The sequence below is a fragment of the Alligator sinensis genome, unplaced genomic scaffold (genome assembly GCF_000455745.1).
Source record: "Alligator sinensis unplaced genomic scaffold, ASM45574v1 scaffold647_2, whole genome shotgun sequence".
Lineage (NCBI taxonomy): Eukaryota > Metazoa > Chordata > Crocodylia > Alligatoridae > Alligator > Alligator sinensis.
This window is the reverse complement of record NW_005841832.1, coordinates 3,298,579-3,311,253: the sequence shown is the minus strand read 5'-3', so window position 1 is coordinate 3,311,253 and position 12,675 is coordinate 3,298,579. Positions and strand designations below refer to the sequence as shown.

Sequence of the window (12,675 nt, the reverse complement as noted above, 5' to 3'; positions counted from 1 at the left end):
GGGGGGGGGGTCAGGGGAAGTCCTGGACCCTTCACCCCCCAACTGGGGAATCCCTTTGGGAACTCCCCACTGGCCTCAATCTGTACTCCCAAGACTAGATTGGACTCCAGCATCATGGCTTCCAGCCCCCTGCCCAACCCATTGGGTTTCTACTCCCCTCCCAGGGCTGGGAGAGAACCCAGGCATCCTGGCTCATATACACAGTGCTGTGTGTGTGGCCTCGTGATGTGTTGTGTATCATGGGATTACTGCCTGTTGCATTGTGTGCTGCCTTGCAGTGTGTTTGTGTCAATCCCACATGGCACTTTGTACTGTATTCCAGGACCTGCCTGAATGCTGTTGTGTAATTTGTGTTGTTGTGTTTCTGCTCTCTGGAATGGGGCAGGATGATGATTCACTTTGTGTACTCAGTGTGAGTATGAGACGTGGGTTGTGGATGTGCTCCACTGGGCATGAGTTCATTCCATGTGAGGTTGCAGTCTTGTTGTGAAAGATTGTGTTTATTCCACACTTTGTGGGAGTGCATCATTGCAGGGCGGTGTGATGCCTGTGTTATTACACAATGGATGTTGTTTTGGGTTGTATAGTTGGACTGTACTTTCAGGCTGCTGGTATGTGTGTGTTGGGCTGCGTGGGGAACTACATATGTGTTGGTACTGTGCTGTGTGGGGAACTGCTGTGGAGTTGTGCTGCACTGTGCTGTATAAGGTGTTACTGTCCAATTGTATGCGTGCCAGCACTGTTGTGCATGCTCCTGTGGAGTTGTAGTTTACCATGTAGGATTGTGTACATGCTGGGGTTGTTACTGCAGGGTTGTGTTGAGGGGTGCCGAGCCATATGTGTATGGGTGTCAAGAGGTGTGTGGTGCTACAGTGTAGTTATATGCCAGTGTTGTGTTGTGTTGTTTTGTGTGTGTTATGTGTACTCTGCTGTGTGTGTTGCACTATCTAGGGCTGTGTATGCGTCCATATAGGCGTTGTGCTGCTCTATGGCACTGTGTATGTGCTGGGGTTGCATGGTGCTGTTGTGGATGCTATGCTGCTGTAAGGTTGTGCTGGGCTGTGTGGGGTGGTGTTGTGTTGTTCTATGTGGGTTGTATGGTGTTGTGAGGTTGTGTCCCATTGTGTTGTAGGGTTGCATTGCGTTGCACGGTGCCATATGGTGCTGCATTGTGGGCGTTGTGTGGAGTGGGTATGTGCTGAGATTGTGTTGCTGTAAGTGTGCATTGTGTGGTGTTGTCCTGGGCTTGGGCCGTGCGATGTGGGGCTGTATACCTGTCAGAGTTGTGTGTTGTTGTGGAGTTGTGCCATGCTGTGGGTCTGTGTGGAGGGTGTTGTGTGGGGCTATGTGCTGATGTTGTGTCGTGTAGTGGGTGGTATATTGTCTTGTGGGGTGGGGATGTCAGGGTTGTGTGCTGTGGTGTTGCTGTGGGGTTGTGCGGTGAGGCGCGCTGCCGTGAGGCGGGGCAGAGGCTGGGCCGTTGCTATGGAGACCGCGCTGTTGTCCCCCCTCCGCCCGGGGCCGTGTGTGACTCCTTTCGTGACGTCGCGCCTGACGTCACCCGGCTCTATATGTGCGGGCCGGGCCGGGCCGGCGGGCACCGACCCTTCTGCAGGCACCGAGTACAGACGCAGTATGGAGCACCTGGAGCCCGGCCCGCGCCCGCGCCCTCGTCCCGCCGCCTGCTGCTGGAGCGCCGTGGCCACCGGCTGAGCCCCGGTAAGCGTCTCTCTGCGCAACACCCCGCCCCCAAAGCGGCCCCCAGCCCCTCCTTGTTGCCCCATATTTGCCCTGATCTGGGACTGTTCCCCTATAGCTTGCCCCCTATAGCCAATGGGGTGCCCCACTCCCCACCTCTTTCTGCACCCCTATAGTGACCCCCCACCCTCTGGATTGGCCCCATATTGGGGTTTTTGCAGGCAGTGCAGTCTAGGGGTGTAGAAACTCATGGTGCACTTCCACATGCTTCTGGGGACCCCACCATTTAAGAGGTTGCCTCCTGGCCTGTTGTGGGGTCTCCCCAGTCGACATTACAGCCAGAGTACCCTCTCTCACCACCTGGGGTCCCCCCACCCATCACCTCAGAATGGGGGTGCAGCACCCCCAAGATATACCCCTGCACCCGCCCACCCCACAGGATGGCTCAAACCTGTCAGGAAAGCCAGTCTCTTCCTGCCCCCCGGCTTCTCGCAGGAGCCTGGCCGCAGCGGTGCACTAGGGGGTGTGTATGGGAGCCCCCCACTTCCGGAGTGGGGTGTAGCCGGCATTCCAGAGGGACTTGTGTAGTCTTGCCAGGGCGGGAACGCCCCGAGCCTGACCGCCTTGCCAGGCCATAATAGGAAACTTTGAGAGAGAAAGCGGGAAACAACCCAGGCATCCTGGCTCCCAGCCATCTTGTTCTAACCCTGCCACTTCCAGACCTGAGAGACCCCAGCCATCCCAGCACCCCTCCCACCCACTCTCCAGCCCCCACCCCTCTTTCTAGAACTGGGAGAGCGAGAGAGAACCCAGGCATCCTGGCTCCCAGCCCCCTGCTTGAGCCCACCAGACCCCACTCCCCTTCCCAAGCTGGAAGGGAGCCCAGGCATCCTAGCTCCTAATCCCCCATTCCTCCCCCCCCCCCATCCCTCCCAGGTTCTGCTCCCTTGCAAGCTGGGATAGAACCCAGGTGTCCAGGCCCCCCACTCCCCACCCCCCATGTCTCTCCTTGTCATGTTGTGAACTGACAGAAAGGGTGAGTCTGTGTGGAGGAGGGGGAAAGGAGGTTCAAGAGAGCCAACAGATGGTACCAAGTACAGGGACAGGCAGGCTGGCAGCCAGGACACCTGGGTTCCCTCCCCACCTGTGGGAGGGAAGTAGGGTCTGGTGTGATTTCCCTGCTCTCCTGTGGGGCAAGGCCTAGCACCCTTTCTGCCTTTCCCCTCACAAAGGAGCACTCCCCACTTCCTGGAGCCCAATGACCTAAATTCTCACCCCTCCTCCATCCATTCCAGACCAAGAGAGCCGTCATGACCCCCAACTCAACTGTTGTGACCTGCAACGCAACCCTTCCATTCGTCAACCACTGCCCCACAGTGACCCACTGTGCCCAGATGGTCCACGATGCCTTCCCGGACCCAGGTAGCCTCTCGTGCAGACCCACCGTGGCTGGCAGGCTCACCATGACAGCTAAAGTCCTCCTGTGCCTGCTGAAAAGGTGGCTGAGTGCCTGGCATCTGTTCCCTGCTACCATGAGGATGATGAGGAAAACGAAGGAGAGCTTCCTTCCTGCCTGCTCTGGGCCAACAGGCAGGGAGGGGAGGTTACAAAGGCCCCCTGCTCTGGATCCCACCTCTGGAAAGGGACAGAAGCTCTGGGAAAACCTGGAGAAATGTGATGATACTCCGGGAGCTGCCCTTAGCTGCCAGGAGACAGACAAACATCTGGAGAACAGTGGAGAAGGCACTGTGCCAGGCAGAGAAGAAGCCACCAGCTTCCAGGAGATGAATAAACATCTGGAAGATGCCGGAGAAGGCAGTATGCTGGCCAGAGAAGAAGCCACTGGCTTCCAGGAGACAGACAAACATTTGGAGAGGTTGGAAGATTCTAGAGAAGTCCAGAAGCAACTTCTGGAAAATCCCCAGCATTCCCAGGAAGATGGGGAACATCCTGGGATGGGTGGGGCATCCAAAGAGGCCCTCAAGGGTGGTGAAGGAGATGCCACCATCTCCTTGCTGAATGGAACAAAGGATAAGGAACCCATCGCCAAGAGCTCGCTGGTCCTCTCCTTGTTCTACTGCCCCTCAGAGGAGGATGATGGGGAGGAAGAAGATGGAGGGAGTGACTCAGGTTGGAGTGACACAGAGGAGGAAGAGGAAGCTGACTCAGAAAATGAGGAGCTGTGGAGATCTCTGAGCTGTGGGCATGACCCCTCCAACCCTCTCCGCTGTTCCACAAGCAGCAGGGGCCCCAAGGCAGCTCCAGACTCCTGCTGGCCACAGAACCAGGACCAGGTCTCCCACCTAGGCATGGCACACAGCTTGGAGGCTGGGACAGCCTGTGCCTTCCAGAGCCCCTGGCCTATGAGAAGATGGGAGAGCCTCCGCAAGGTGGCCCCTCACTATTGTGAGCCAGGATCTAGGAGAGCTGAGGACCCAGTGATGACTGAGACAGCATGTGACCAGGAGGGCAACCGGGCTGCCAAGAAGGTGAGTTGGGAGCCCGGATACCTGGGTTCCATCACTGTTCTGGGAGGAGAGTGGGGTCTAATGATGTGTGGGGGGCTGTTTCGGAGCCAGGACTTCTGGGTTCTTTTTCATCCCTAGCTGCAGGCCCTGTTGCCACTGGGCAGTTTCAGGGGACAACATCAGATGCCCCTGATTTTCCCCAGGAGATGGCAGGTGCAATGGAGTGAAATGCAAACAATTCAGCCCCTGGTGCAGCCCCTGTCTAGCTTAATCTGCAGGGCCTTCCCACTGAAAGGCCCCCCCAGCCCCACACACAATTCAGTCACAGCATGCAGCCCCCCTCCCCCAGTGCTTTTCACTCCTGACCCATAGCCCCCCAGCCCTGGGCTCCTCTGACCCCACTGTTGTCCCTCACTCCCCACCTGCAGGGCCCCTGCCAGCCCCACCCCCATGCCTGGGGCCGGAACTTTCCCTCCACCTCCCCTCCCAGTGCAGCCTGCGCAAAGGAACCCAGGTGTCCAGTCTGGTTCCAGCAGAAGCATGTAGGAATGAATTTTGGCTTAAAGCAGGTGGGATGGGGCAGGAACCAGATGCCTGGGTTCTAGTCCAGCTCTGGAGGGGTGGGGGAAGTGGGGTCAGGTGGGTCAGAGTAGTGGGGGCTGGGAGCCAGGACTCCTGGGTTGTATTGCTAGGTTGCGAAAGGCAGAAGGAGAGTTCATCATCCACCCGAGACTCTGGCCGTATCTGCTTCAAGGGTTGGGGGTGGGGAATAGGGCATGGGCACTTCCCCGCTAGGAGTCACTAGTTCCAGGCTGAGGGGAGGGGAGCAGCAGGGTCTCTGCATCCATCTCACCTCCTTTGTTTCTCCTCTCAGGTTCGCTTCTGCCCTGTAGTTACAGTGCACCCTCTGATAGTCTGGGACTTCGCTAGCCGCGCCGCCCGCTGTGGGCCTTGGGAAGAGCTGGCCCGGGATCGGTGCCGCTTCCGCCAACGCATCGAACAGGCAGAAGTTGTCTTAGGGCCCTGCCTGGAGCCAGGACACCGTGCCAAAGCCTGGAGGAGGATCCATAAGGCCACTGAGAACCCAGGCATCCAGGAGAACCAAGCTATATCCTTTCCATCCTGCTCCACTGCAACAGAGAATCCAGGCATGTGGGACCAGCAGGCCACGTCCCTTCCACTCTGCTCCACAGGAAGAGAGAACCCAGGTATTCAGGAGGGGAGAACAGGGAGGTGCCCATCCCTCTCGTCTGGAGAAGAGGACCTAGGCATCCGGAACAGTAGACTGGGATAGGACACACATTCCCCTCCCCACCTTGTGGGGTCCATTCCCCTAGCAACTGATTCTCCAACCCAACTTTTCCACAACTGACTCCATCTCCTTCGAGGAGCCAGGACTCCTGGGTCCTGCCTCACCCCTCCAATACACAAGGCAGGATCCAGACACCTACCTCAACAGAGCAGATAGCTACAAGACAGAATACTGAGCTGGATCCAGCCTGGCATTATAAACAGCTGTTCTCAGTGGCACTGCCCAGCTGCAGTTGCATCTGAACCAGATAAGCTCCAATTGTGCATGCATGTGTGTGTGTGTGAAGATATTTCTGAGCCCTTGGGTTCATCCCAGCTGCTCACCCCCAGAGGGAACTGGACAAAAAGAATTTTGATAAATGTGTGAAAATGACCCACTTTAAAGGGTTGGGTTTTTTTACTTGTATTTATTTGTCCAAAGCACTGACCTGCTGCTTAGATATTATATCTCATGTTTCTACTGCTCCAGACCTGGTGAATAAAAAGCTCCTATTTCAATTGTTCTGGTTCTTGTCACTACTTCAAAGTCCCACATCCCAGAGCCTGGGATAAGCTACCACATTGAATTATATCTGCCATGAATTTTCTTGGGTCTAAAGAAAACTAGGGAGGCAGTGAGACTGTTTATAAGAAATAATTCTCAAACACAGTGCTGTGAGATCCATCTAAGGGTGATGCACCATATGGAGCACTGTTAGATAAGAAAACACCTGCATCTCATTCACAAGATAAAGCCAAAGATTTCAAACAGGAATCTCATGTCACAAAGAAGCTGACCTGTTGTGGTCTTTCTGAGTTCTTTGCAGGAGAATTGCTGTAGTATTTTTTCATTGCTGTAGTCAAAAAACAAGTGAAAACTAAGAGCTGACATTTCTGGAGGAGTACCTTGAGCCTAAAAAAGCTTGAGAACCACAGGTTCATAGCCTTCCTCCCCCTCCAGCCAAACAAGCCTATTTGTTATGCAAAGCGGTGGTGGGCCTATGGAAATCAAGGAAGACTAAAAGCCTCCCTCAGTTATGGATGTCACTAGAATCATAGGATCAGAGAGAAGCAGACCTGGAAGGGGCCTCCAGAGGTTATCTAGTCCAACCCCTGCTTGAGGCAGGATACTCCCTATCCAAACCTTCCTATACAAATAACCTTAAAGCTACCATCGACCCTGACATAACACAAAACATAACACCCTAACCTGCCACAGATTAAGCAGGGACCACAGCAGCCAACATCCTGCTTCTGTAGAACGGTTAATGCATATGCTTCACAGATGCCAAGTAGAGGGAGGCCAACTGCCCCCTCCCCTCCTAGTCTGCACCAATCCAACCACACAGTATAATTCCTTCCCAACCCCAATTACAGTGATCAGTTTGACCCTGAGCAGAGGGGCAAGACCCTGTAGCCAGGAACCTCCAGTTTGAAATCCCAGCAGAAGCATTGGCACAGCCCAGTCATAATCTCCAGCCTTGGCTGTAGCCAACATCCAATGCCTCTGAGGAAGGCTTAAAAATTCCCGGACACACGTAGCAGAGGGGAAGGCAAGGGGAGCAACCAGCAAAGCCCAGAAGCCAGGGAAATCCCCATAGCAGAACACAGGCAGAGCTATGCCTAGATCATCCCCAATGCCCAGATATATAACAAGCAAATCCAGAGGACAACATGAGAAAACAGGGATGGGAACAGGAGTAAAGGTTGATAACAAGCACTTTGTGGGGGATGAGAGACACTGAGCAGAGCACACCAGCCAGCACCCACTGCCCCTTGAACAAGTCCAAGGGACCTGTGGATGCCACTCAGTGAAACTCTGCCCAGGGGTGTGAGTGGAAGAGTGGGAAGAAGATGGCCCCACAGTAGCCCAGGTTCTTCCCCCAGCCAGAGCCTCCTTCCTAGCTGGTAGATGGAGAGTTTGGCCAGAGCCAGAAGGAAGGTGACCAGGACATGCCAGGTCTTAGATGGCTCAGGCAACTGGTAGAGGGGTCATGGGGGGCACATGCCCCCTCCCTGCCACCAGATTGGCTGCCAAAGTGGGGGGGGATTTTTACCATGCTCACCAGTGCCGCGTTGCGGGGGGCAACACCAAGTCACAGCACAGAAGTATAGGAGTGGATTTGGGGCTTTTAGCCCACCCACAAATTGTGCCCCCCCCCCGACTCAGGAGGCACCAGTCACCCCTGCTTGGTGAGGCCATGGATGGGAGTGTGTAAAAGAAATGGTGCAGGGAGAAATGCAGCCAGAACCTCACAGGGTGGTGGAGGAACTGGCCTGGCACACTTGAGGTAGGCCCCAAGCAGACAGGACAGCATGTCCCTTCATCCGAGTAATGCATGAAAGAATCGGGAAGAGGTGAAAGGCCCAGCAGTGTTTACAGCAGCCTTTTAAACCTATTAAGAACCCAGGACTCCTGGGCTCTGTCTTCAGGACAGTGGGGTTTGGTGGGTTAGAGCAGGTAGGCTGGGAGCCAGGATGACTGGGTTGTATCCCAGGTCTGAGTAGGAGCAGGGGCTCGGGGGTTAGAGTAGAGGGGCTGGGAGCCAGAACACCAGGGTTCTTTTACTCTCCTTGTTTATTGCTTCTTGGGCCTCAGAGTCCCCACCAATGTTGGGGGCAAAACACCTGTAGCATGAATGTTCTTTGGGGCATTAACTGCCCCCTAGGCTGGGTGGTGCTTGGCTGAATGCCCAGTGACTGAGCCAGGGTGCTCATTATTGATGCCTTTTCTTTCACCTCCCTGCAGGGGGTGTGTGTGTGTGTGTGTGGGGGGGGGCTTGACTTCAGGGATCCTGGGATGACCTGATTCTATTGGGGGTTGCTCTGGCTTGCCCCGGGGGAGCTGTGCTGATCCCTCCCTCTCCATCCCCATTGCCCTAGTCAGGTACCCAACTCTTCCTGACCCTGGGGTAGGCCTCCCTGGCCCCTTAAACACCCCAGTATCCTCTCACAAACCCTCCCACACCCTTACTTTAGCACTGCAGCTTCCTGCCAACCAGTCCCCTGCATGTCACCTGGTCCCTCCTACAGCCAAAATGAAACCCAGGAGTCCTGGCTTCCAGCACCCCCCACCTTTAACCCCACTAGACCCCATTCCCTCCCCTGCCTGAGCAGGGATGGACCCTAGGTGTCCCTCAAGAGGGATTAGGGGTTGCTTCCCCTTGAGCACAATGCTATCAGGGAACTAAAAATCCACCACTGGGAGGAAGGGGGGTATTCCAGTATTTAAATGTCCCTCACCAAGGGTAGGGGCAAAACTCCCTCCCAGGCATGGTTTCTCCTCTGAATTCAAGGTGGTTCAGACCCCTGGGTGCTGGGTCTCACTGTGAAACTTTTCCCCTGGATGCCAAGGGCAACACTGGACTGACACCGCTCCCCCTCAGGCTGGCCCTGTTGAACCAAGTCCCCTCCCAACCTTTTCCAGTGCCCCTCACCCAACAAGGCATTATTTCCACACCCCAAAATCCCTCCCACAGCTCCCCTTGCTCCCAAGGGCCTCCCCCACACAACAAACAAACACAGCTGTCAACTGTGTCAACACAGTTTCCTTACTCTGGGAGCCTCAGTAGGCTGAAGCCAAACCTGTTCCCATCCCCTCCCTGGGGAGCCAAAAATAAGAGGCAGAGACAGGCTGAGGCCTTAATTTAACTTTCTATTAGGTTTTGGGCTGAGATGGGACACAGCTGAGATTTTGGAGAGGGGAAAGGGGACTGGGAGCAGAAGCTGGCAATCCATTCAAAATCACTGACTCCATCTAAAGTCATTAACCTTCCTGGCTTGTACAAAGGGTGAATGGGATTCTCTATCCACAAAGGGCCCATGTAGGTGTGAGCCTGTACCCCAAAACTGAGCCAGGGAGACTCTCCCAGGGCTGAGGCTCTTCCACTCCCACCCCTGAAAGACTCCCTTAATGCAACCTGCTTTTCACTGCTCAGCTGCCACCCCCAAAATCCTGTGTACCCCCCTTGCAAGCAAAGATCCTTCCCTTATAGAATTTGTTTTCATTGGGGTTAATACCGCATTTTGGATGGAACGGGGGTCTCAGAAGAGACCAAACTCACCCCAGACTGTAGGAAGAATGGGGCAGGGTTTTTGAGTGGGGAGAATGGGTGGGACACAGCCCCTGGGGTGACAATGAAGATGAGAGGGGGGCCCTAAGGGTTTGTGGGGAAGACAGAGCAGGGGGCAAAGATTAGACCCCCCAATTAAAAGATCAGCCCTGATTTCAAGGGGTGCTAGACACTCAGGGGACCCACCCTACCCGGTTTTAGAGGGCTCTGGATTTCATCACTTTGGGCGGCAGAGATCCAGGACTCTACGGGACTGAGTGGCAGGAGGGGAGATGTAGGGGGAAAATGAAGGGTTCCCGTGGTGAGGGAGGAAGGGGGCAGTGTTAGGCCCTTGCGCAGAAGAGCCAGAGCCCTGGGCTGGTCACAGTAGCTACTGCCTCTGAAATGTGTAGGGGACCCAGCTTCAGGTAGACAGGTCAAGGCCAAGCTACCTCCTCCCCTTCCTTGCTAGACCCCAGGACTGCCTCCCACAGCCCATTATTAGGAGCTAACATTGCCCCACTAAAGCAACACAAAGGTGGTGGGTGTTGGGGGCCAGTCAAACAGAGTAGCCCTGTGCTAAGAAATGCAGGAGAAAGAAGGGGTACAGTAGATGGATGAGTTACCCATAATGCACTGCAGGACACCCCAACCACTATCAAGCCAGCTTTTACCACTGGCTTGCAAATACTGGGGGAGGGAGGGAAAGTCTATGCTTACCCACAATGCACTGCAACTCCCCCCCTAGTTAATTTGCAATGCAAATATATCCAAGGGAGGAGTCAGGAGAAGAGCACTGGCAGCTGAGAGTTCCCAAAATGCAGTGCACCCACACTCCTGATGCCAGGCTAGCTCCCAGGGTGGGGAGTTGAAGAATGAATGGGACTACCCAGAATGCAATGCAGCAACAAGGGGCAGGAAGGTGGGGGCACCTTAATACCAGTGCCCCCTCCCTCCACATTACAAGGCAAATCCCCAGAGCCAGCTCAAAGTTTCCCATTAAAAGGGAAGCCATGACTCAAATGTCACCCCCCAGGACCAGAAGAGGGGACTGCAAGAGCCATAACCCAGCTCTGGATTCTCTAATGGGGGTGCTGCCGCCTCAGTAGGGTTCAGTTCACAGATGTGCCCCACTGCAGAGCGGGAGCAGGGCCACAGGCAGCTTCTCCCATTTCTGACTCTCACAGAGGGTGCTGTTTACTGGATCTGGACTTCAGGCTGAGGCGGCTGCTGTGGCTGGTTCTGGGCAGGCTCCACCTGGTTCTGCTCGGGGGCGTGGGCCAGGGTGTCAACTGGGACTGCAGACTGGGCAGGCACAGGCGGATCTGGATAGGGAACCAGAGACAGGTGATAGTGGCTCAGACTGACTAGACTTAACTACTGTCCCTCCCTCTTGCTCCCAACCCCTGGTACACACACCTCCCCTCCCATTTGATCAGCCAACTCTATCCCACCAGACTCTACTACCCTCCCAGAGCTGGGGGAGAACTCAGGTGTCTTGGCTCCCAGTCCCTCCGACTCTAACCTACCAAACCCTGCTCTCCTCCCAGAGCTGGGAAAACCCAGGCATCCTGAACCCCATCTTACCAGCTTGAGCAACATGTGGGGGCTGGGGCTGGAATTTCAGCTCTCCTCCTGCCCCAGCAGGCACTGGTGCCTCTGCTTGCTGGTTTTTCCTCTGCTCCATCTGCAACACAGCCTGGGGGAAAAGGTGGGAAAAGGGAGCCGGGCAGGTGTTAATTCCAAGCCAAACACCCTGTCCAGCCCCTGGCCCTGCACCCGATATGGGGGGGGGCCAAGAACCCAGAATCAGAGGTGTAGGTATGTAGGGGCAGCATCTACCTGTTCATCCTACAGCTCCTCCTCCTTGTACAGAGGGTGAGTGGGATTCTCTCTCTCTCTACAAAAGGGTCCATGTGGGTGTGAGCCTGTCCACCAAATCTCAGGGAGAGTCCCCCAGGGCTGAGCCTCTCCCCCTCCCACAGCTCGGCCCCACCCCTTCTACCCCATAGCTCCACCTGACATCTCAGCCCTGCCCTTTCCATCACATAGCTCTATTCCACACCTCAGCCCTGCTTCCTCACACTTCTCCCTTCTCATATCTTCACAGGGATCTACCTCTCAATGCCTACCCCCTACACCCTGCTGTTCCCCCTCCTACCGCCAAAGGAGGGAAGTCCCCCCATGCACTCAGCCCCCCTGCTTCCAAACAGTTCCCATCTTCCAAAGAGGGGAGGGGTGGGCAGAAGCTGACAGGAGCCCAAGGGGCAGGGGGTCCCAGAATGGGGAAGACAAGGGTGAGAGAGGCCTCCCAGCTTACATGCTGGTACTCCTTCTTCTGGGCATCAAGCTGGACCTGCTGCTCAGCCAGGTCCTGGTGCTGGCGCCGCAGCTGCTCTGCCCGCCGGCTCAGTTCGGCCTCCTGGGCTGCAAGCTCTGCCTCAAAGCGCTTGAGTTCTGCTTCGGAGTACACCTGGGTCTCATCCACCGTCTGGATGGAGTGGGGAGAGAGTCTAGATTGGAACCCTGACCCACAAAAGCCAGGCCCAGACTGACCCTTTACAGTGCCCAACCAAACTCCTTTGTTCCCAGAGCTGGAAGAGAACCCAGGCATCCTTGCTCGTGGCTCTCCCTGCCCTAACCCACCAGCCCCCACTCCCCTCCCGGAGCTGGGGATAGAACCCAAGCGTCCTGTCTCACCATTTGATCTCTGCTTCTGCCTCCTTCCACCGCCCACCCCCACTCACCTCCCAGCCCCCGGCTTCATTGAATTCCTTTTTCTCAGTGGACTTCAGAAACTCCTCCAGTGTCACTAGCCGGTCTTTGTTCATGTCCACCTGGGGGGAGAAGGGGGGCAGACAAGGGGGAGGGCAAGACATCAGGGATGATGACCCCTCCAAAAACATCTACACGGCCTGTGCAACCCCTATCTAGGTCCCCCCCCACACCATCCTGGGGTCCCAGCAGTAGGCAATGCCCAGGGACCTCTCCCTACCCTATGGGGGCACTGCGAGACCACCAGAGAGACACTCACATTCTTCATGACGTGCTCCCGCATGCGCAGACGCTCCTCCTCCATCTCCAGCATGTCATCCTCCTCGTTCCGGGGGTCATAGACTTTCTCCAGCTGGGGTGCAGGGGGGGGGGGGGGGGAAGGGGACGGGCCA

General features: G+C 55.8%; 3 protein-coding genes across 3 annotated transcripts in view; 1 reads left to right on the top strand and 2 right to left on the bottom strand.

Moving 5' to 3' along the window:
- Positions 1-2,987, bottom strand: part of PLEKHA4 (pleckstrin homology domain containing A4) — a 21,941-nt gene extending 18,954 nt beyond the window's left edge. Inside the window, exon 1 of the mRNA XM_025192312.1 lies at positions 2,150-2,987. Within this exon, the coding sequence (XP_025048097.1) occupies positions 2,150-2,393 (244 nt within the window). The 5' untranslated portion in view covers positions 2,394-2,987. The remainder of the gene's footprint in view (positions 1-2,149) is intronic.
- PPP1R15A (protein phosphatase 1 regulatory subunit 15A) lies at positions 29-5,975 on the top strand. Its single transcript, XM_006014937.3, has 3 exons — positions 29-1,719; positions 2,994-4,187; positions 5,041-5,975. Exons 2-3 carry the CDS (start codon positions 3,009-3,011, stop codon positions 5,458-5,460), a joined length of 1,599 nt encoding a protein of 532 aa, XP_006014999.1. The 5' UTR covers positions 29-1,719; positions 2,994-3,008; the 3' UTR covers positions 5,461-5,975.
- A 3,116-nt stretch (positions 5,976-9,091) lies between these two features.
- The window catches only part of NUCB1 (nucleobindin 1), a 10,632-nt gene continuing 7,048 nt past the window's right edge, over positions 9,092-12,675 (bottom strand). Inside the window, exons 9-13 of the mRNA XM_006014936.3 lie at positions 12,543-12,635; positions 12,256-12,345; positions 11,829-11,999; positions 11,096-11,207; positions 9,092-10,833 (exon numbers count right to left, since the gene is read on the bottom strand). Coding sequence (XP_006014998.1) covers positions 10,706-10,833; positions 11,096-11,207; positions 11,829-11,999; positions 12,256-12,345; positions 12,543-12,635 — 594 coding nt within the window. The 3' untranslated portion in view covers positions 9,092-10,705. The remainder of the gene's footprint in view (positions 10,834-11,095; positions 11,208-11,828; positions 12,000-12,255; positions 12,346-12,542; positions 12,636-12,675) is intronic.